At 39.9% G+C, this 23,763-nt stretch overlaps 1 protein-coding gene across 3 annotated transcripts in view; it reads left to right on the top strand.

Annotated features, from left to right (window-relative positions):
- CADM2 (cell adhesion molecule 2) overlaps positions 1 to 23,763 on the top strand; it is a 691,310-nt gene that overhangs the window by 536,994 nt on the left and 130,553 nt on the right. For all 3 annotated transcript variants that reach the window (XM_076351761.1, XM_076351770.1, XM_076351754.1), the window contains one exon: positions 22,680 to 22,832. In XM_076351761.1, the coding sequence (XP_076207876.1) occupies positions 22,680 to 22,832 (153 nt within the window). The remainder of the gene's footprint in view (positions 1 to 22,679; positions 22,833 to 23,763) is intronic.

Below are 23,763 nucleotides of genomic sequence, written 5' to 3'. Positions count from 1 at the left end.
TGTGATATTTTTAGGCTGCCCTTGAAACCATAAATTTGTTTAAATGCCTTCATTTAATTGTTGCTGAGTTTCACTACGGAGCGTGGCATGGAGAGAGGAGAAATGATATGGTGTCGTGGCTGTATATTTAAATGACAGTAAATGTGTCATGTTACCACTTTAAATATATCATACTGAAATGATACAATGTTATCAGATCATTTTTATTATACTATTAACAATAGCAAGAAGTCCCTGTTTTCTGAACAAAAAATGCAGGCAATGTAAGGGCAGATTTTCATATTAAAATGTAATGATTTCTATACAAAATTTCTAGGGATGTGCTCATACTGAACTCTTTAAGAAGGCTAACAGCTATACTACAATAGGGAGAAGCAGTTCAGCTAATGCACACTTCAGCAAATAAAACCCCCTCTATTCCACTCATGTATTTCGTTCACATATTTTACTCTTATCCTGCCCCAAGGAAGACAAGATGGCTGAAACATTGGCAGTTTCCTGCACCTGAAATAACAATAAAATACTCTGTTATCACTGGAAACATGTGAGTGGAGTGCAGGGCAAGGGGATGGAGGAAGAGTTACCTGCTGCTAAGTTCACTGGCTAGACAGGTTTTCTATCTTTCTGAAGTTATAAGACATGATAGGGTGTACATTTCTGAGCTTTGGGGGGATTCAGGTACTGAGACTTGATGCCAAAGAGAAATAACTTCAAAAGCTGGAATAATGTGCCTGTAGCACAATGGTGCACACTGACACCTGTCTTCTTATAATATATATAACTGCATTGTAATGCAGTTGTAATACAGGAAAGAGAGGGGAGTTTTCTGATTATCCTTCACATTATGAAGTGCTGCGCCTACGTCGGCTAGGGTTAAATATACTGCCAAAGCACAACCTTAAAGCAAAATGATTTGTTGAAACCTGAAAAATATATTTATCATCAATCAAAATCACTGAAATAAGGGAGAGGAGGTTGCACTGGTTTGTAGTCAGTGAAGAGATCAGGATTGAAACTTCTGTCTCAAACGCCATGGTAGCAAACATGTGGACGTATAACGGTGGGACTTAAAAGCATAGTGAAATGCCTGTTCAGTTCAGCTGTTCCAGCCAAAGACTTTCTTCCTGTCCTTGTTGCTGCTGTCCCAATGCTCAGCAACTGGGAGATGAATAGAGCTGTTAAAACTTAGCTAATTTGTATTTCTGTGTCTATAAAGGAATGTTTTCCAGTCCACTCTAGAATGAGAACTGAATCTCCACCTTTCTCAGGTATCTTGCTGTTCCCCTAATAATACTTTACAGCAAGTGTTAGATGGAAGGAAAAGTCACCGTCACCGCGTGGGGTTAGAAACCATAGGCTCAGTGAGCTAAAGTGACTGCAGACAAAGCCAAACAACAAACCAGGATCCAAAGCAGAAGCAGATCGTGCGTTTCTCAGTACGTTCAGTGCTTTGCAGGGGACCAGGCCAGCCTCAGTGGGAAACCTATATTGCTCCTCAATATTGTGCCTCTCAGTGTTAGTTTCTGTATGAGAGGAAGAGTGAATCGGGAGTGAAATGCCCTTCTTATTATTGTGTGTATTTGCTTTTAGAAGAGAAGATAGCTCTTGGAAGTCTTAAAGATGTACCCTGTGTTGTGGTTTAACCCGGCAGGCAGCTAAACACCACACAGCCGTTCGCTCACTTTGCACACACCCCCCCCCCGAGGGATGGGGGAGAGAATCGGAAAAAAGAAGTAAAATCCGTGGGTTGAGATAAAGATGGTTTAATAGGACAGAAAATGGAGGAAAAATGACAACAATAATAATAATAAAGATAAAAGAATATACAAAACAAGTGATGCACAATGCAATTGCTCACCACCTGCCGACTGATGCCCAGCCAGTTCCCGATCAGCGGCCACCGCCCCCTGGCCAACTCCCCCCAGTGTATGTCCTGAGCATGACGTCACATGGTATGGGATATCCCTGTGGCCAGTTTGGGTCAGCTGTCCTGGCTGTGCCCCCTCCCAGCTTCTTGCGCACCTCCAGCCTTCTCAGTCGGCAGAGCATGGGAAGCTGAAAAGTCCTTGACCGGTGTAAGCACTGCTCAGCAACAACTAAAACATGGGCGTGTTATCAACATTGTTCTCACCCTAAATCCAACACGCAGCACTGTACCAGCTACCAGGAAGAACATTAACTCTATCCCAGCCGAAACCAGGACACCTTGCTAACAGAGGCCTGTGCAACCCCTCCAGTGAAAGGGATGAATTGCAAGACAGTGTGGCTCTGTAGGGTACCTTCTTCACTTGTATGAGGTTCTTGAGTAATAAAGCAGAATAATTTGAGTTTTACTGGCATTGCATCCTCACACGCACACACACGCATTTATTTAGAGGAAGTTTTTGAAAATGCTGTCTCCTGTGCTTTTAATAACACAGACTTCCCCATTGAATTATTCTGCAGAACTCTGAAAGATACTTGGTTCATTTCAGAGTATTTTCTACCAGCTGTTTCCTACAGAGTAGCTGGGGCAATAACCAAATAAGTCACTTGTTTTCAGCAATGCTTCACTATGTAAACTGTTCCTTGTTCTCTCTCTTTGTAGTTTTACCTGCCTTACAAGATTTATGTGCTAAAATTAAATGGTGCTGCTTCAGTGTTGTGCTCTATAGAGACCTGTGTCATTTTCCATTTTTAGTAGTTAGGAGCTGATGTAGCAGGATGCATTTAGGCTTTGTTTTCTGAGACAGCTGAAAATAGGAATGTTTGATAATATTCCATTATTCACCATGATAGTACCTAAGGGGTTATGCAAAACTTAGTGTTGTTTTCAACTTAGTTGGACACTTGTCCAGAAGCTGATATTGTTAATAAATTACTAGGGCACTGCAATATCAGCAATTATAGCTACTAATCATGAGTTTAAAAAAGCAATGATAGCTTTAAAAAAGTTATACCAAAAGTTTGTGAAAGATCACAAAGGTAATGCAGAAAAAGGCAATAACAAATAAGCCACCCCTAAAACCATCAATACATTTTTCAAACATAGTGCAAACAGTATGCCTAGGACTGTGCCCATGTCTGTTCTGTCAATCACCAACCTCCTTTTATTAGTCTTAGATAGAAGATAAACAACAAGACTGACAGCTTTGTGTCCTTTGGCATTTTTGTGTCACCATCACAGAGTAAGAAGGTATTATGTCATCACTCAAGCCTGTCGGGTTTAGTTTAGTCTACTGTTTGTCTTAATGATTGTTTTCCTCATTTTTTCCTCTAAGTTGATACACATACCCATACAGATTGTATATTGTTGATGTTACCAGAATCCATTTTTCAGACTGAGAGATGTCTTTAACTTCAACCATGGAAATGTCACCCTTTTTCCCTGTACACCAAAATAGAAATTAGAAAAATAAGCATCTTCCTCACCTGATCAGTTCTGGTCTATACAGAACTTTTCATACCTCATACATTCAAACATCAATTGCATTAATATTAAAAGTGACGAGAACTTTGAGATTTTTTTTAAAAAAGCTTTGTTTAGGTAAGTTCATTATGTACGCCTCTCTTGTGGAATCTGTATAGACTTTGGCACTGTGCATTGATAATTAGTGCCCAGTACCTAACTTTAAGTATATCATTTATTATATGATGAAATAAAAGAGAATCTTACCCGATGCTTGGCTTTTGAAAACAGTCAAGTAGGTGTGGTGGGAGGCTGAAGAGTCAACGCTTGGCTTTTTTTAGTGACTTCTTAACACATGATCGTTTAATGAAAACTACGGTTTTTCCTCACTAGGGAAGCAATAGACTGGTTCCACAAAAAGGCACATGTACCTATAGGAAATGTCTGCCTCAAATTACATGATCAAGCTTTCTCAGAAATGTCTGGAGAGAGCCAGACAAATTAACAGTAGGAGTCTCCAAAGACAGCAAGCTGAAGCAGAAGGTATGTAAGCTAACCATTAGGAAATCCTAATAAGGGGGAGTAGAGCCCGGACAAGCAACTTCAGGATAAAGGGGGGTATTTAGCGCTGCTTGGGATTCTCCACTTCTCTCTAAAAGATGGCGTTTAAACCAGGTCAGATCTTCCTCACACTGAAACAAAGACACAAATGGAAGAACAGAGAAGAGGCTGCTTGATCTAGCCCATAGCCAGTAGTTAGAGCAGTCACTGCTAGTGGGATGGGTAAGGAAGGGACAAGTTTTTTAACTGCCACAGTCTCTAATACAAACCAGTAATAAGACCTTTGGTCTACCAACCTTCTCAGAGAATGTCCTAACCATCTGGCCACTGCACTTTAATGGGCTTTGCTCATGCCTTCACTTACTGAAGCTATTCCTCTGCAAATATTCACCGTAGGAAGCAGAAAAAAGATGAGCTAGCAGGTAGGAAACATGGGAAAATATTGTTCAAGTCTTTGCTTCAATTAATTTGTATTTATATGTATACGTGTATAGAGTGTATTCATACAAAGTAGGACAGTTTCAAAGGAGACTTTTAATGGCAAATGCCCAAAAGTCCAGTGGCGATGGCATGCAGATGGTCAAGTGAGTTGGAAATTCTGGTGTCTGCCCCTTCTGAGCAGGGCTCTCTAACCAGAAGTTTGGGGGCGACAGTGAATAGGCAGGTTTTGGAGATTCATAGCTTGCCTACAGCTCTTGTGCAAAGAGGAGATCTAGCAAGTATCTCTGAGGATGTCTAGTGGGTGGGCTCATAGGTAAAATAAGTGGAGGAACACCTTGTTTGTGAATTGCCCTGATGCAGACACAAGGTCTACCCCCACCCCCCATGCAGTTAAGTGACCCAGGAGAATTCAGGCAGTTGCCCTTAAGTATTTGGACATCCCGAGAGACTTGAGCTCAGCAACTCAACTAGGTACCTGTCATTGCATAGTTGAAGGATTTCAGCGGTGCCCAAAGGTTTTCCTTAGGCACAGGGATCCATGTTTCTGATGTTTGCTATAGTTTTATGTGGTAAGTTCACACACAACTAGAGCTAGGTACTGTTCTTTAATAAATTGACAGAAATATCAGAGACCAAATAACAGTGCAGAGTGCCAGTGAGCTTCCTGAGTATTGTTGTAGTGGCTTTTTGACATGTCTGTCTCAGCTGCCAAATTTATTCCAGTAGAGATCACCTTACAAGATGACACTTGATTTACATTATCTGATTTGTTCCATAATGGAGGAGATCAGAGTCGAGTCTTTGATTTCATTTTCACAGGGAACAATATATGTTTAATTTTAAAATGGATGATCAGTGACTACATTCATAGAATAATTCAGGACATCACATTGGCTACAGCAATTCACATTACAGAGCGGTGTAATCATCATTCCCATCCTACTTTGTCTGTTGCAGTCAGTTATGTTTCATCTAGGCTCATCTGTAGCTGCCTGTCATGGATCTAGATAGACACGCTGGGGCCTGATTCTCAAGTAGTTCCACAGTCTTTTCTCCCCTTTCCCCTTTCTCTGAATTTAAGCAGTCTCCAAGGAACTTTATCCTCTAAAGTGCTATTGAGGGAGACAAATGCTTTTTTTCGCCCTTTTTGGCTTTAATCCACTTAATGTTTTATGTCTATTGGTAGAATTAGGAAGACAGATTTGCATATGAGGATTTCATTTTGTCTTCGTCCCCTAGAGATCAACCTGGTTGCTGACTCTGCTAATTATTGGTGTAAAGCTCATGATCTAGATTTTACAGTAGGAGCTTCCCTATGGTCTCCTACAGAACTTTACAGTGACTTTGAGTTAGTATTAATCCATATAGCTCTGATTACCTGCCTTTGCCTGGCTGCAAAGTGAAATCTGCCAGTATTCTTAAATTGATAGGATTGTAGTTTTCTGTGCTAGAGCTGTTTGATCATTCTTTTTTTTTTTTCTTTTTCTTTTTTCTTTTGGGGGCGGTGGTGGGGAATTGTTTTATTTTGTTTTAATCTATCACTGTTTGGTGATACTTTCCAGGATTCAACTAGAGAAAATTAAATCTGGAAAGAAAGTTTCAAGTTTAGGATACACTAGAGAAAGTATCAGCTCTGAGCATTATTCTACAAAATTATTGGTTTTTTTTTAATTCACATTTTTAATTGAGGGTTAATAAGTGCTGTATGATTTGATTTTTTTCCCCTGCTCTCAGAATGGACCTCTTGGAAATAAAGTAATCCAGTATGATTCTTGTCTATCAAGCATAGAGGGTTCAAAAGCATATTGAGTAAGTCAGCATTTGCAGGTACTTCATGACTGCACCTTTAATAACTGGATTACAGAACTCATTTTTTTGTCTACTAGGGATTTTCTTAAATAGATTTCTTCGGCTCCAGCTGAATCCTGATAACACCATGGGATTGCTGGTCTGGGGAGGAAACATTTTAAATTTCTAGCTAGCAGGAACATCCTTTCTCAATGAGAAAATTAACCCTAGGTACAGAGGTAATTTGTTGGGCTTTTCAATAACCCTGAAGACCTAAGTTGCTAGAGCTTCCAAAACTCTGTTGTTGTTGTTGTTGTTGTTATTATTATTTCTGACCGTGATGCTGTAATTCAGTGTTGATGCAAAAGTTTTCTTGGGGGGCTCAAGCTTGTGATATCCTACAAGTAGCAAAAGCAGCTGAGAACAGATCACAACCACCTAGAACATGATCCTGGAGCATGCGAGAGCTCATCCGCACATGCTCACTGCGCATGTCTGACAGGCTCCCTTCTCTCCAGCTCCTCCCTTTCTGTTGTTCTAGCTGGAAACATTTTCGCTGATGCAATCAAAGGTTTTTAAATTCTTTGTTGTTCTGGGAAAAGACATGTTCGTGGGAGGGCCTACTCAGAACAGCACTCATTTCCAGAGGAGATCACATTAATCTGTCAACATTTTAACAATACCAGGTAAGACTTATGTCTATGGATGGATAGTCCTCAAACAGTTTTTTTCAGTACAGTTCAGCAGAGCGCTATTTGGGATATCAGTTGTTGTTTATAAGAAAACAATTTAAAAGCCAAAAAGGAGGAGAGGAGTGCTTGAAAACTTTTTTTGTTTTTATTTTTCTGTAGTATTATGATACAGCTAAAAGTTGTATGAATCAGAGAATCATAGAATAGCTGAGGTTGGAAGGGATCTCTGGAGATCATGTAGTCCAACCGCCCTGCTCAAGCTGGGTCAGCCAGAACAGGTTGCCGCAGGCCGTGTCCAGTCAGGTTTTTAATATCATCAGGGGTAGAGACTCTACAACCTCTCTGGGCAACCTGTGCAGGTGTCTGACCGCCCTCACAGTAAAATAGTTTTTTCTATGCTTAAGTTGAATTTCCTGCATTTCAGTTTGTGTCCATTGCCTCTTGGCCTGTCTGTGCACTACTGAGAAGTGTCTGGCTCCACCTTCTCTACTCCCCTCATCCGGTATTTATAAACATTGATGAGATCCCCCTAAGCCTTCTCTTCTCCAGACTGGAGCCAGTCCCAGCACTCTCAGCCTCTCCGTATACGATAGATGTTCCAGTCCCTTAATCGCCTTTGTGGCCCTTTGTTGTACTCACCCCAGTATGTCCCTGTCTCTCTTGTACTGGGTGAGCCCAGAACTGGACACAGTACTTTAGGTGTGGCCTCACCAGTGCTGAGCAGAGGGGAAGGTTCATCTCCCTGGACCTGCTGGCAACGTTCTTCCTAATACAGCTCAGGATGCTGATAAGTGTAAAGTAATTTAGATTTGCAATTGTTACATTTTTGCACTTCTGTTACAGAAAAGATAAAGTGTACTTTGGAGTTTATATTTCTAATCAGTTACTAATCAGTATTCCTGAGGTATTTTTCATACGCAATTGGTTTAGCCCATTCTTATTTTCTAATTTCTTTCAGCGGCCTCATTCTTACAGAGAAATTATCTATCACACAGAGGAAACAAAATTATTTACTACAGAAAATGGGAAAAGTGTTACTAAGAGGATGCCAACAGTTTGGGGTTTTTTTATCAGTTAAAGATTGATGGGGAGAGGAGGAAGAGACTAGATGGAGGAACAAGTGGAGTCAAAGACAGCTTATTCCAAGGATTGGCGACACCCACATATGTGTGCAGTCAGGAAACATTTCAAAGAAAAAGAAAGAAGGAAGATGAAGAGTAAGAGGAATAAGGAATGAGGAAAGGATGGGATCAGTGAGGCAGGACAAATATTGTCTGTTGGAAGAGAAACATACGTTGAGTATACTAAAGGCTCTTATAGGGGAAAGAAATTAAATGTAAAATTTAATTTACTAAGTTTTGGTTGAAGAATTTGGAAACACCCTGATTAAAGAAGGGCAAGAGGAGGATCTGAGGAAAGCATCAAACCTGGCAAACAAAGTTTGTGAGCAAAATGGAAAACAGAAGAAAAAACATGCTTTTATTGAAAGTGGTAGTGATAAAATATCATTGTGTACCAGAGGAAGTGAATTTGATATCTGGAATTTTTCCAGAACTGTTGAGTCTACCAGGAGTTTAGTAAGATGGGAAAGGAGATTCAGGTGTATAGACAACAGGTTCATTTTTCTAAATACTTTTAAAAATAGAAGTCTTAAATTCTGTGCCTGAAGTCTTCTCCAGGAAAAAGTAGTTGAATGCTAGGTAAAAATGAGTTAAGTGAATCAGCTCTGAAGTGAAGAGAGGAGAGAGAAGGAGGAATCAAGGACACAGTATAATTAAAAATGGGATATTATAACTTAGATACCAAAAACATTCATGTATCCAGTGTTGCAGATTGTTACTGCAGCACTCTCTATTACATCTGATGCTGTGAACATATTATCATCCAAATGTGCAATTAATGTCCTTTGACGGGCACTTTGTCGACAAGCCCAAGAAAGAGTACAGTAACATTCACTGCCCTGAAGGCCAAATACCTCCTTTGCTTGTGCCATGTCTCAGCCAGCTTGTGAAGCAGAATTGGAGTCACTCTTGGTCCATTATATACATAATGGACCATTATGTATAATATATATAATATATTATACATATAATATATGTATAATTATATATATAATACATATATACATTCAGTAGTACACAGTAAATTCAGAAATTCTTCTTAGACTGTATCTCCAATACTTAAGTGATTTACAGTCTATTAAAAATAGCCACAAAAAGCAGTCAACATTGGAACAACTCCTCACAATTTTCAAATGTTCAGTGCTTCCTTTCATATGACAATCATGATATACAAAACTGTCCTTCAAAAGTAATAAACTGAAGACAGGTTAGTTATGGTGGTTTCTTGGTGAGTCTTCAGACTACACCAGTTAAGAAAAGCGCAGTATGAGAACTAATATTATTAATCATCTGTTGCAAGCGTGAAGGGTAAGTAGCATTCTCTACTTTGTAGCTGTAAATGGCAGTTACTCTATATATTTGCTTTTCAAATTAATGTCTTCAATCCTTTACCTACTGCTACAATTTGAACTGCACAAAGAAACAACCAGAAGAATATTTTTCCCCACTCTTAAAAAAGAAAATGCCTGCAATAAATGTTTAAATGAAAATGGCAGGATGCATTCAGCTGTTTTTTGTCTAGATGTGTATGTTAAGCATGGACAAGTTTCTTTTGGTATATCTGGTGTATATGAATAGCCCTGAAAATTTCAGATATTGGGAATAAATGCTACCAATGGTAGCATGATTCCACACACCTATTACTGTCAGTATCTATTGTTTGTTAAATAATGCATTTATCCATAGTAGAGTTTTTATTCAGTGCAGCTATCAGTACTTAGTATGCCGTTGTGTGTCAAATATTTGTTTTATTTTTCCAAATGATATTCCGTAGTACTTCATGAATATGTCTGGCCACCACTCGACTCCAAATACTGTATTGCTGCATTTGTGATGTCACCATGTTCTTGGAATATAGCTGCACAAGAAGTGTATTTGCACAAACTAGGTGTAGCCTAGAAAAGCTAATTTTTCTCTTTCTCTCTATTTTTTTTTCCATTGACTATAAAGGGGAGAGACAGGCAGCCTCTTCTTAGGGACTCAAATCCAAAGCCTCCATGAGGGAGAAAATCGCTTAGCAAAAGCTAAAGAAGATTAATCTTTGTGAATAACCACCAAAGGGTTTTTTTGTTGGTGTTTCAGGATTGGTCACATTCCTGAATTTTGTGATATGCAGATTCTTTACCCCAAAAACATCTAGAATCACAAGGTCACAGAATGTTTCATGTTGGAAAGGACCTCTGGAGGTCACCTAGTCCAACTTTCTTCTCCAACTATGTCCAGTTAGAGTCAGTTCCTTGGAAAATTAGAGGTCTAGAAAGTTCTGCTGCCAAATTTTTCTTTTGAATTTGGATTAAGGTCATGATTTGCTTCTTCACGCTAAACAATCCCAAGTCTCTCAGCCTCTCCTTGTATGAGAGATGCTCCAATCCCTTAATTATGTTTCCATCACCATTTCTCACTAATAGTTTCCTTCACAGCACCACATCTGGAAAACTAAGACAAATCCCACAAAAGAGGAAGCATCTCTGTACTTGTAGTTCAGAAGCAGATTGTCTGCTGCTAGGCTATATGAGAGACATCATAAAACTTTAAAGGGCTCTAGGATAAAAAATGTTAAAACCACCAAAGAGCTTTCTCAGAATCCTCTCTGGAATTGCACTAGACTCATCTCAGATCTCTCCTGATACTTTGTTCCATATTTCAATTCCCTCAATAGTGAGATCTGCGAGTCATCACTAACACCACTAATATCTTCAGTATTGATATATACATTAGTATTTGACTCTACATTGGTACTGGAATCAATTGCTAGATTGATTGCAATACACTCATCGATCGTTGATGATTTCTTTGCTGTTTTGTTCAGGTTCTGTAATATTTTCAAGGCAGTGACCTGTTCTTAATTGGCCTCTGGAGGAAGCTATCTTGCTCCACTGACTGCAGCAGGAGTTTAGGGAGTCTGACTTCTTAGTGTAGTTAGGATGAATGCGTATTCCTACTGCATTTCTAGCCAATGTACTCATCTGCTACAGGAAGAATGATGTTAATTTATGTATCTACATGAATGCTGGAGAAGTGCAGAAAGAACAGGGGCATTCTCACGTAGAGAGAGATCTTTCTTAGATCATTAATAAGTGAGAAAGTCTCTCCAAATTCTGCTGAGAGAATATGTTTGAACACGACTGCACTCTTTAGAAATTAGAAGACTCTGACTTCCCAAGAGATATGAAGAAATACCATAAACATGACTCTACTGTGAGTATTACTCATTCATGCCACTAAAAACATTTTCAGTATGATGGGATCATTAAGTCCAGATGGTGAATGAGCAGACCTGTAATGTCACTGTCTAGAAGGTTAGAGAAATACAGGTATAATTCAGTTCTGCAGCTTCCTTAAGACATGGTCAGCTGCAGACACATACGAAAAACATATTGCACATGGGCAGGTTTGAGGAGAAATTGGATTTCCAGCAATGCTAAGAGTGTAAAATTTGGCCGAGTTGTTCTATGTTCCCTATCCTTTAGGATTCCTTGCATCCAAAGCTGACTAAAGCCAGTGCATGAGGGTCACCAGCAGTGACCGTAAAGGGCAGTCTCTTGAAGAGGAAAAAGTGAGTATACTGTAACTGATGTTCTTTAAAACATGTAGACTGTCTTGGTAGAGCTCTGTGCTGTTTGGCTAGGCAGTTTTTAATACCTAAAAAAGCTTAACTCTGCCTTGGTCAGGAATCATTTGAGTACTGTTAACACTGATTAGTATTAACATGAGTAGCATGAGGAAAAATTGCCTGGTCTGGTCTTCACAGAAGAACAAACTTGGAAATCTGTGTACCTTGTTTTAGTTTGCAAGAGGATTAGTATTTATTTATCCCTTCTACTTCAATAATGTAATTATCTAATATTCCTCACTTACAATGAACTCTCACTTAGCCTGAAACATACTGTTTTGTGTTTTCGGTATTACCCTCAAAATTATAGGAAAAAAATACTTTTCTAACTTCTATTAGTATTTTCTTAGGTAGGTGTGGGCTGTTATTACAGCTCTCCATTGTATTATTTTCATTTTCGTAGTATACTTATGCAGTAGTATTCCATCGGCAGACCTTCAGAAATTACCTCCCCAACTGAAAGCCTGTTTCTATCTGTAATTTACAATATATGACATAGTATGATATATGCAGTTTTGGAATATTGTAGCATTATTTTTTCCTTTTACCATAATTGCCAGGATCAGTACAACCCAGATAGGATTCATCTTTTTAGAGTGGTGCTGCATTTGAACATATAGTTAAATAATTTCCTCTGTAATCCTCAGGGCTTTTTTCCTGCATTACGGCTTTCAAAATAGCAGTCTCCAACTTGGTATATAAGTTTATAATTTCTACTAATTACTTGTATCTGTTCAGTCTCATTTATTCTAATTCTGCCCATCTCTAACCTTGCCAGATAATTTTGCAATTTTAATTTTTGCAGCTGCATATTTGAGAAGTATGATTTTTAAAGATTTTCTAGGCTACTGTGCTGTGGCACATGTCCAGTTGCATTAGTATAATAGGAAATCTTGCAATTCCCCATTGCAGAAGGAACCAGATGAGTAGACCTTGTAAGACGACATTTCATCCTGACTAATGTGATTTTTGTTTTATTTTTTAGAGGTTCAGTTAAACAGTATTCCAACATGATAAAACAACAAAGCATCTTCATAGTTCAAAACTTGTATGTTTTGGAAGGATTTGAAACTTAAATTTCTTATGTGAAAGTGAGGCAGCCCTCAGACCTTCTAAGACAATAAATGTCGTCCTTATGATTCTCAAAAGACAAGTAGAACATAAGTGCAGTGTCTCTTTAATACCAGAAATAGGCATTATAAACACCCTAGAAGGCAAGTTCTTCTTCTCTTTTTGCGTATTGCCGTGTTTCTTGAATGCTCTGAAAGAGAGAAACTGAAGAGAATACAGAAAATTATTGTGAGAGAAATTGTAGCTCAGTGCAGAAAATCTGGCATGCAGGAAGGTTTTACCGTATTTATTCCATTCATGAAGAGCATATAATCGTCCTGGCCTTCTTTTGTCAGTTGGCAACAGCTGGAGAAACCTCACTTAGCAGATGTGTTCAAGATCGTAAGTCGCTGTAAGTCACCTTAAACTGTTTTTGTTTTCTCCAGACTGCAGGAAACAGAGAACTGTTGTCATTTCACTGAAGAAATTACCTTGCTGTTTGCGTTTTCCTCATGAGCATCTAAGGCTGTTCTTTAAATACAGCCTGCCCTGATAATAGATAACATCGTACAGACAGGTTCCGGGTCCCCAGTTCTTTGGCCTTTTCAAGGCAGTAAGCAAGCACAGAGAAGATGCCTCTGTTAGTGAGACTGTCGGCACCTCTTCTAATGAAGGGAGTTTGCTGTACTCCCTGACATATGCATTATCCAACATGAAAAAAATGTGAAAAATATAAAAAGGAGAAAGCAGCTTGCTGTTGAACATCGTTCTCTAAATAAGCTAATCAAATATTTCAGCAGTATTTCTCAGTTGAAAACAATCTAGACTTTTCTTATTAGATTGCAAGCCAGAGCATAAAGAAGGTGACCAGATGATTAGAGGTAGAAGAAGTATATTCCTATTGACCCCGTTATTTCTTCCTTTTGATTACCAAGTACTTTAGAAGGGTTCAAAGAGAAATAGAAATGCTCTGGAATGAAAGTAAAACTAATCTCCAAGGATTGTTGTGTTGTTCTTCCATTTCAAAAACCTTACTTAGCACCCTCTGCGAAACTCAGTGATGCCCTGAATTTATTCAGAAAGTACATGAATGGGTTGGAAAATTCAGTGAAGTTAAAGTATCCACAGCATCTAAGTGACACAAAACTGTGAAAGACGCTGTTTGGAATGTCATCTGTGTTACTAATCACTTTCCTAATGGGGAAAAAAATCATCATGTATCTGCAAAGTGGCCAGAATACCGTTCCACAGCCAATTAGCCAAAGATCTCTCCACAGTATTGTGACCTTCAGTTTTTGTTATTTCCGCTAGTTTTACTTAGAAATGATGTCACCTTTAAAGGACTCCAACGGTACATACGTCAGCCAAACTAATAGGTTGTATAGAAACTTCTAATGCATTACCAAGTGCTTTCCTCTCTACGTTAGCATTATCTGTGAAAGTCTACTCAATTTCAACGTTTCTGTCCCAGTACTGAAATCTGTCATGACTAGACTAATTAAGAGATCATCTATCTTTCTGACCTTTGGACTCTGTTGGAATCGTGACCAGCTAGTAATAAGAGCAAAAGTGATAGTTTTGATGATAGTGAAAAGTGATAGACAGAAGCAATGCTATGGAGTTCATTTCCAGTGAGAGGTAAAAATGGCCTCACCACATCCAGAAGCAGAAATAGAAAATGTGATTTCTAAATAACCACAGTGCCACCCTAGCTTTGTATCCCTCCTTGTATGAAAGTAATCAAATTGCATGACTGGAGATGAAAAAGGAAGAAAAGGGATTTGCTTTCTGCATACAAATAATTGAGAAGTTTTAAAATATTAGGAGTTCAGATACCATGCAGGTACCTACTAGATAGGTAAGGCATCACTAGAATAACGGCGTATCATTTGGAAATGGGCAAACTGTTAATAAAGCAACAGATTAATAAGTACATGATTTTTTTAAAGGAAATTGAAATGTTTTGAAAAGGAGTATGAAGGCTGAGAAAACTAGACACAGAATAACAATAATAGTTTGATGTTGATCTTGAGGGCGCTCACAAGGCATGAGCGGGACAACCAGGGGATCAGGCCCAGCCAGCACGGGTTCATGAGAGGCAGGTCCTGCTCTGACCAACCTGATCTCCTTCTATGACCAGGTGACCCGCCTAGTGGATGAGGGAAAGGCTGTGGATGTGGTCTACCTGGACTTCAGCAAGGCCTTTGACACTGTCTCCCACAGCATTCTCCTAGAGAAGCTGGCGGCTCATGGCTTAGACAGGTGTACTCTGCACTGGGTCAAAAACTGGCTGGACAGCCGGGCCCAGAGAGTTGTGGTGAATGGAGTTACATCCAGTTGGCAGCCGGTCACGAGCGGTTGTCGTGGTTTAACCTCAGCCGGCAACTAAGCACCACGCAGCCGCTCGCTCACTCCCCCCCGGTGGGATGGGGGAGAGAATCGGAAGGGTAAAAGTGAGAAAACTCATGGGTTGAGATAAAGGCAGTTTAATAGGTAAAGCAGAAGCCACGCACGCAAGCAAAGCAGAACAAGGAATTCATTCACTACTTCCCATGGGCAGGCAGGTGTTCAGCCATCTCCAGGAAAGCAGGGCTCCATCACGCGTAACGGTTACTTGGGAAGACAAACGCCATCACTCCAAACGTCCCCCCCTTCCTTCTTCTTCCCCCAGCTTTATATACTGAGCATGACGTCACATGGTATGGAATATCCCTTTGGCCAGTTCTCGGTCAGCTGTCCTGGCTGTGCCCCCTCCCAGCTTCTTGTGCACCTCCAGCCTGTTCAGTCAGTAGAGCATGGGAAGCTGAAAAGTCCTTGACTAGTGTAAACACTACCTAGCAACAACTAAAACATCGGTGTGTTATCAACATTGTTCTCACCCTAAATCCAAAAACACAGCACTGTACCAGCTACTAGGAAGGAAATTAACTCTATCCCTGCTGAAACCAGGACAGCGGTGTTCCCCAGGGCTTTGGGGAATGGCCTCCAGTTTGGGGCCGGTCTTGTTTAATATCTTTATCGATGATCTGGATGAGGGGATTGAGTGCACCCTCAGTAAGTTTGCAGATGACACCAAGTTGGGCGGGAGCGTTGATCTGCTGGAGGGTAGGAAGGCTCTGCAGAGGGCCTGGACAGGCTGGATCGATGGGCCGAGGCCAACTGTATGAGGTTCAACAAGGCCAAGTGCCAGGTCCTGCACTTCGGCCACAACAACCCCATGCAGCGCTACAGGCTTGGGGAAGAGTGGCTGGAAAGCTGCCTGGCAGAAAAGGACGTGGGGGTGTTGGTCGACAGCCGGCTGAACGTGAGCCGGCAGTGTGCCCAGGCGGCCAAGAAGGCCAATGGCATCCTGGCCTGTATCAGAAATGGTGTGGCCAGCAGGAGCAGGGAAGTGATCGTGCCCCTGTACTCGGCCCTGGTGAGGCCGCACCTCGAATACTGTGTTCAGTTTTGGGCCCCTCACTACAAGAAGGACGTTGAGGTGCTGCAGCGTGTCCAGAGAAGGGCAACGAGGCTGGTGAGGGGTCTGGAGAACAAGTCTTATGAGGAGCGGCTGAGGGAACTGGGGTTGTTTAGCCTGGAGAAGAGGAGGCTGAGGGGAGACCTCATCGCTCTCTACAACTACCTGAAAGGAGGTTGTAGCGAGGTGGGTGTCGGTCTCTTCTCCCAAGTAACTAGCGATAGGACGAGAGGAGATGGCCTCAAGTTGCACCAGGGGAGGTTTAGATTGGACGTGAGGAAAAATTTCTTTACTGAAAGAGTGGTTAGTCATTGGAACAGGCTGCCCAGGGAAGTGGTTGAGTCCCCATCCCTGGAGGTATTTAAAAGGCGAGTAGATGAGGCACTTAGGGACATGGTTTAGTGGGTGGTGGTGTTGGGTCGATGGTTGGACTTGATGATCTTAGAGGTCTTTTCCAACCTCAATGATTCTATGATTCTATGATTTACGCCCCTCCAGTCTCCTTTTTTCTTTCCCTTGTGGTGGTGGTGGCCTGTGGCCTGACAGATTTTGATGCACAACTACTGGCGAGTGCTGCCAGTCATCCCTATAGGCATCTTGGTACATTGAATTTGTTGGGAACAAAGCAATAGGCCATCTAAAGTATATGTAAGTATACCCAGAAACAAAATATAAATCCCTTGAAATCTATTTCAGGTTTGATGATGGCACTGCATTCAGAAAGTTGGAACCTGAAAATCAGAGGGATTGTTTCAGTTTCATAAGTATTAAATTTCCGGAGTTTAGCATGACCTGTAGAGTATCAGAAATCTTTCTGGTTCCAACTAATGGTTACATTATTCCCATGACAGAGGGAACAACTCTAACATAAGGAAGAAAATTTTGTTGAGTGAATCCCAGGATAGCAGCATATGTCAAGTTAGGATTGTCAAAACATCTGCAAATTACTCTGGAGGATTCAGGTTTTTGTTGTTTGTGTTTTACCCATTCTTCAAATATATGACACCAAATACTAGTAAGGTGTAGTCATTTTAGAGAAATAAGATTAGAGATGCTGCTCTCTGGCTACTACACCTAACAGGTCCGACTGCATTTTCTGCCCAGTATGAAATGTGGATTTCGTTTCCACAACAGTGTGAATTTCTAAGTTTCTTTTCTCTGATATAATTCCTATTGCAAGATTTCACTACAGGACTACATATGATCATTCTATTCTTTTGTGCAAAAAATAAAGTACAGCTTTTTGTGATTGTGAACAAGGAGACCAGTTTATTGCAATGGTTGTCAGTCTCAACAATTGCTAATTAATGCAGCGGAAATATGTGACTGTATCTTTTACTCATAACAATCTAAACTATGCAAATTATCAAGGTTGCTTGTTTCTGTGTCAGAAAACATTCTGAAAGGAAATATTTTCCACAGAAAAAGAGAATGACAGGTAAAATAAATGAAGTGTGTCTGCTTAGGAACAAGTATTTTATGCATAATTGTTTCATATCTTGCAAATTAACTACATCATATGTGCCTGGGAATTACAGAAAACTGAAATAATGTACTTAGGGCATATTGGAATTTACTATGCAATTATATTTCTTGTTGCATTTTATATTTTTTATAAGTGCTTGCAACATAAGGGCTAGGGAAGTGATCATCCCCCTGTACTCAGCACTGGTGAGGCCGCACCTTGAATACTGAACACTGGGCCCCTCACTACAAGAAAGACACTGAGGTGCTGGAGCATGTCCAGAGAAGGGCAACGAGGCTGGTGAAGGGTCTGGAGAACAAGTCTTCTGAGGAGCGGCTGAGGGAACTGGGGTTGTTTAGCCTGGAGAAAAGGAGGCTGAGGGGAGACCTCATCGCTCTCTACAACTACCTGAAAGGAGGTTGTAGCGAGGGGGGTGTCGGTCTCTTCTCCCAAGTACCAAGCGATAGGATGAGAGGAAACGGCCTCAAGTTGCGCCAGGGCAGGTTTAGATTGGATGTGAGGAAACACTTCTTCACCCTGAAAGGGTTGTCAAGCATTGGAACAGGCTGCCCAGGGAAGTGGTTGAGTCCCCATCCCTGGAAGTATTTAAAAGACATGTAGATGTGGCACTTAGGGACATGGTTTAGTGGTGGACTTGGCAGTGTTAGGTTTACAGTTGGACTTGATGATCTTAAAGGTCTTTTCCAACATAAACGATTCTATGATAAGAATCCAGGAAAGAGACGTCAGTGGTGGTATTCTTTGTTACTGTTTTGCACAGGTGTATTTCCCAGAAGTCAAATACATATTCTGCTTATTTACCCTTTTCTAGTATCTCTGTATCATGCAAAAATGTAGGTATGCAAACTATTGATAAGGTAATGATTCAGGAATGTAGGTGAAAATCCCCTGGAAGAGGCCAAAAAGCTCTTAAGCTGCTAACAAAGTGAAATGGAAAAAAAGAAGAGCTTCCAGAGAAGGCTCTGAAAGAGCAGTCAGAGGTAGGAGCAAGGCTAGGAAACCACACAAGTCAAGTGAGGACAGAGCTTGTACAGTCTTTAAGGACAAAGCTTTCTTTTCTGTGCTCACCTGGGCTGTCTAGTCACTACCACAATACAACTAATAAATAGTATTCAGAAACTACCTGTGGAATACAAATGGAGCTATTAGTATAACCTTCTTAAAAAGTGGAGGAATAAATACTGTCACCTGAGTACAATACAGCAGCTGTATTTTAGTATGAGACACTTTAAAGAGAAGCCTGCTGTTTCCTGTTAACTTTCGTGGGGGGCTGGAATTATTTATTGCCGTTTGTATTGAACAATGCATGGACATTGGACATTTCAGTATATAGGAAATCTGTTTATTAGTGTGTACCAAACTCCAAATTAATGCAGAATGCCCCCATACATGTCCTACCTTTTGTTTTCAGCTGTTAATTAAATAAGAGAGAAGATTTTGTATTTGACTTTATGGTACTTTATTTAAACTACTATGGTAGAGCCTCGAGTTGGCTTGAACCTTGTGCTAAAATTGTCCTGTTCGGGGCAATTCTTACTTCAAAGAAAGAGCAATCAAAAAGCCTACAGAAAGCTTTTGAAGCTCATGTCCTTTAAATAGAGAATAATAAGCTAGATGAGGTCCCTCTTTAAACAGGTAGAACTCAGATCTGCTGAAAGGGATAAAATACAGAGTACTGTAAATAAATCTCCTTCCTTTCCACCAGCTCCTTGAGGAATATGTCTTCTCCTTCAAGCTTTTGCTTGCCAGTTGATACCTTTCAGTAGCTGGCTTTTGTTCAGGCTCCACGGGCTTCTTTGCTCCATCAATGAGGCTTGGCAAGGGTTTACTGTCTGCCACGCGCAAGACCCCTGCTCCAGTCAGTCTCCGTGGCTGGAGATTGCTAGCTGGCTAGAAGTACTCCTGGCTTCTCCAATGCCGCCGACTGTTCATTTGCTGTCTGAGAGAGCAGTCACCCTCTCCCAGAGAGTTCCCCCTGCCCCAGGGTGAGGGAGCCGGGACTAGACAGTTCAGCAGCCCCTTTTTCTCTGATCCAGCTTCACCCTTTTAGCAGAATATACCTAACAGAAAATGGAAACAAACCAGTTCTGGCATCCATCACAGCTGTCAGCTTCATAGGAGGAATTGGTGTCTTTCTAAACAGATATAGATAAGGATATAGACATAGATGTAGAAATAAAGTTTGAAAATAAGATTCTAAAAAGACTCTGCGTAAGTGCTAGCCTTGCCTAAGCAATAGTGGTAGAGTTTTCTCATTGGTTTGCTCTCCAATCTGCGTAGACAGGAAAGCTTACAGATGTTTAGGTTTGAAATTGATGGCACATAATTAATTGCATTCAGACTTAACACTTATAAAAATGCTTCTGACAAACAGCTTTCCTGCGAAGGAGTATTATGTCGGTGCTATTTGCAGCATTTTTTGCAAAGGCTCTGTGTTGGTATTTCCATTACAAAACTCTCTTTCTGTTCTTTCAATAAAAATTCACTCCAGGCTGAAACATGGAACATCTGATCTCATTCTTGATCAGTGGTTGTTTCTACCAGTTTTCCAGAAAAAGTGGCTGAGCTGAGGGTTTTATGTTGTACAAAGGTTAAAAAAGGTGTGGAGGGGGAGGAAATGAGGGAGGGGAGCAGTAGAAATGTAGCTGATGCAGTTGGTTTGTATTTCAATTGTTTTTTCTCTACCGGTAGGATCGAAATGGTGTGCTATTGGCATCATCTGTAGACCATTTGTGCTCTAGTGGAATTCATTACAGTTCTTTTTCGTGCATGAAATTCTGCACATTGCCCCATCTATAGGAAAATATTTCAACAGCTACATAAATCTTTATCATGAGGCAGTAGCAACTGAAAATTATAACAAATTAAAATATGATGTAAGATGATATACTGCATTATTTTTTATGTAATTTTTGTTTTGGGGAGGCAAAAATCACCACTTTCAAATTACAGGGTGCTGAGGTGTTTTTTGTTGGGGTTTTTTTGTATTTCCTATGCTGTTTTCCAAATTATATATATGGGTGTGGTGGTAATCAAACCATTTGGAAGCACTGGGTCATTTTGAAAATATTTTTTTCTGAAAGGTCAGTAATGTGAAATAAACTACCATTCTTATGTCTGCTCACTTTGCATCTGACTAGAATTGAAATGCTGAGAAATGAATTCTGAGTCTCCATCTACTTCCTCAAAGATAGCAACAGCTTCACTGTTGTGAGGACTTTTGGCTACTAAAGCCACAGTCATCAGCTTTGCCTGCTATTCTGGGTTGGTAGAAGCTTGCTTCTATGTACTTTTTGTTTTCTTGAGCTTGTTTTTCTTGACTGTTATGTCAGCATATTGGTATATACACAGCTTTTCATTTTGTGGCTTTTGTTTTGCTTGCTTGTTTGCTTTAATGTCGCACCTATTTTCCATCATTATATGCATTTCATATTATATAGTACATAATTATTTATTTCTTGCTGTGGCTGGCCAGAAGATTTCTCAGTTATGTTTGGAATGTGTCCATTCCACACAATCTCAGTCGCTTTGATGTGCCTTGGAGCAGCTCATGGCAAGCTTATACGTTAGGTCTGCTTAAGCTGTCACCTTTCAGTCATCAGACCCTGCAGAGACTAAGTCAAGCTTTAGCTGGCCTACCCTGAAATAACCAATAAATTCAGCTTGAAGTCATTGTAAAGAAACCTGAATGGTAGCCTTAGAAGACAACAAATTCAAGTGACGTTTTTGCTGAATCTTCATTGTAGCTGCTTATTTTGGTGTAAATCTTCCTGTATTGACAGCACTTGGAGAGCCTTGCAATGGGGCAGAAACATCTAGATTTAGTAGCAAAAGAACCACAGTAAAGCTCATTTTTATCACTAGAAGATATAAATGTAAAGAGAAACAAATATAAGAGCCTTTGAGGACTTTAGAAAGAGGTGAGTGAGAACAGCATTAGGGACTTGAACATCTTGGTTCTTCTCACAAATCAAAGCATAGCTCTCCCAGTAATTATAGCAGTCCCATTTTACTTTTGACTGTCAGAGGCTTGCTATAAAAATAGACTCACTGAAGATTCAAATACTGCCAGGTCAAAGATTTGAATCTGAGGTATACAGCAAAACTTTCTGAGTTATATAGGCTTTTGTGTTGTTTGCTTAGGAGAATCACGGTATTTACTTACTTCTGATACTAGCATTTCTATGCTGTGGAAAGACTCGATTGATATATGTAGATTCCCAAAACAGCTTTACTCCAGAGAAATGGAATGTTTGGGAATGTTTCGACTGTTTTTAAATAGAAAGTGTGGGTTGATCTAAATATAGGCTTTAAAATATTCAAAATTTTAAAGCATTAGCTAAAGTGACACTTTGAATTTAAGTAAATCTCCCTGCTCCTCTTCCCTCAGTGGTTTCATGCAAACAAAATTTTGTTAGGAAGGATTTTCTGATATAAGATTAGATTTTTAGTCATAATCAAAAAAGTGAAGGCACTATACTTAATTACCTAAAATCTTTAAATGTATTACATATGCACGTAGAAGTGGAACTTTCAATATATTCATAATAAGAAATACCCTTACAGCGTTCAAGAAATCCGATGTTCCAGTTCAATATGAGTAGTAACGGACGTGAGAAAAATCTGTAGGCAAGATACACAACACTAGATTTCTTCATTGAAAATATAGTTTGTTAGTAGATGAAACAGAATTCTCAATATTCACCCACATTTGTAAATAGATGAAAAAAACCCCAGCTTTTAGGAAGGAGTTGTTTTAGGCACTGAACAAAGATGTTGGGGGCAGAAATCAGAGTCAATGCTGGTTTTTTCAGAGGAAGATCAAAGCAAACTAAAGTCCCTTAGTTTCTAGGTTTATATACATTACAAGTCACTCAGTACACTATTCGGAAACTTGGTGGACTCTTGTGCTTTATTCCGTAGAGAAAACAAATGACTATGCATAAAGGTAACTGTGTCCATATCCCTGTATTCTAGGGCATGATTTCACTAGGCTACTTCATAGAGCCTCTTGTATAACACACCACGCTTTGTTAATGTGCTGTTGCCTACCTTATAACATGAATTTTTGTTTTTCAGCTCTGAGGGATAACAGAATTGAGCTGGTCCGAGCTTCGTGGCATGAACTGAGTATCAGTGTCAGTGATGTGTCTCTGTCAGATGAAGGGCAGTACACCTGCTCTTTATTTACTATGCCTGTCAAAACTTCCAAGGCTTTTCTTACCGTTCTCGGTAAGTATAAATAGCTGAGCATAAAGAAGCAAATGTTAAACTTCTCAGGCTTTGGCAAATTATGATAAGAATGAACTTTTCTAAAGCTTGGCAGAAGATACATGTAAATGTCTGATCTTGTTTCCCTGAAGTTTATCGTTTCATATTGCTGTGCTGAAAAATAACATGCCTCTTACTATTTGTGCCGTGGCGGGATATGAATTAGGGAGCACACAAATACCACGGTATGAGTGCTCCATAAAATGGACATAACCTCTACATCCCAAGCACCAGAAGTGCAAAGAAGGTGTACGTGTTCATCTCCTAACAATGTATTGTATAGGGCAAAGGGGGGAAAATCAGAAAGCATGAAATCAAAACGGGCTTTAGAGTTTTATCGTTTTTTCTTAGCTGTGCATTTTCTTGGCTCATTCTGCTTTCTTTTTTGTCTATAAAGTGCATATTTTCACTGGGTTTGCTGCTTTTTTTATGCTTTATCCTCTAAATGCTCCGCTGTTTTCCCCAAAGGTTATAGATACTCATAGAAAAGCAATAGATTTTGAGAGATGCCCAGGAAAAAAGTTTCTGCTCGAAGCTTTATATGATTCTATGAATGTCAGTAGCCCAATCAGCTGAAATTGCTATAGTTCATTGAAACACACCTGCGTACCTAAGAGGTTATATGATTTTAGAGATTGATTTTTATTCTTTTCTCCTTTTTCTGTCCCTGAACTTGACTCTTTCTTTCTTTTTGTTTTATTTTTATACGTAGACAGGCAGACAGCTGAATTTAATAGGACTAATGTAAGATGTTCTCTGCGCCAGTGATATTCACATTAATCCAGCCAGGGAATTGGTTTTGTGCATAGGATATGAAATACGTCTCCCTTTCAGTCCCTGTGAGACTATTTTACAAAAATCATCACAAGTTTGCCGTTAAGGACAAAAAATA

This window comes from Aptenodytes patagonicus, chromosome 1 (genome assembly GCF_965638725.1).
Source record: "Aptenodytes patagonicus chromosome 1, bAptPat1.pri.cur, whole genome shotgun sequence".
Lineage (NCBI taxonomy): Eukaryota > Metazoa > Chordata > Aves > Sphenisciformes > Spheniscidae > Aptenodytes > Aptenodytes patagonicus.
Note: the sequence above shows the minus strand (reverse complement) of the source record. Positions and strands in the feature narration are given on the sequence as shown.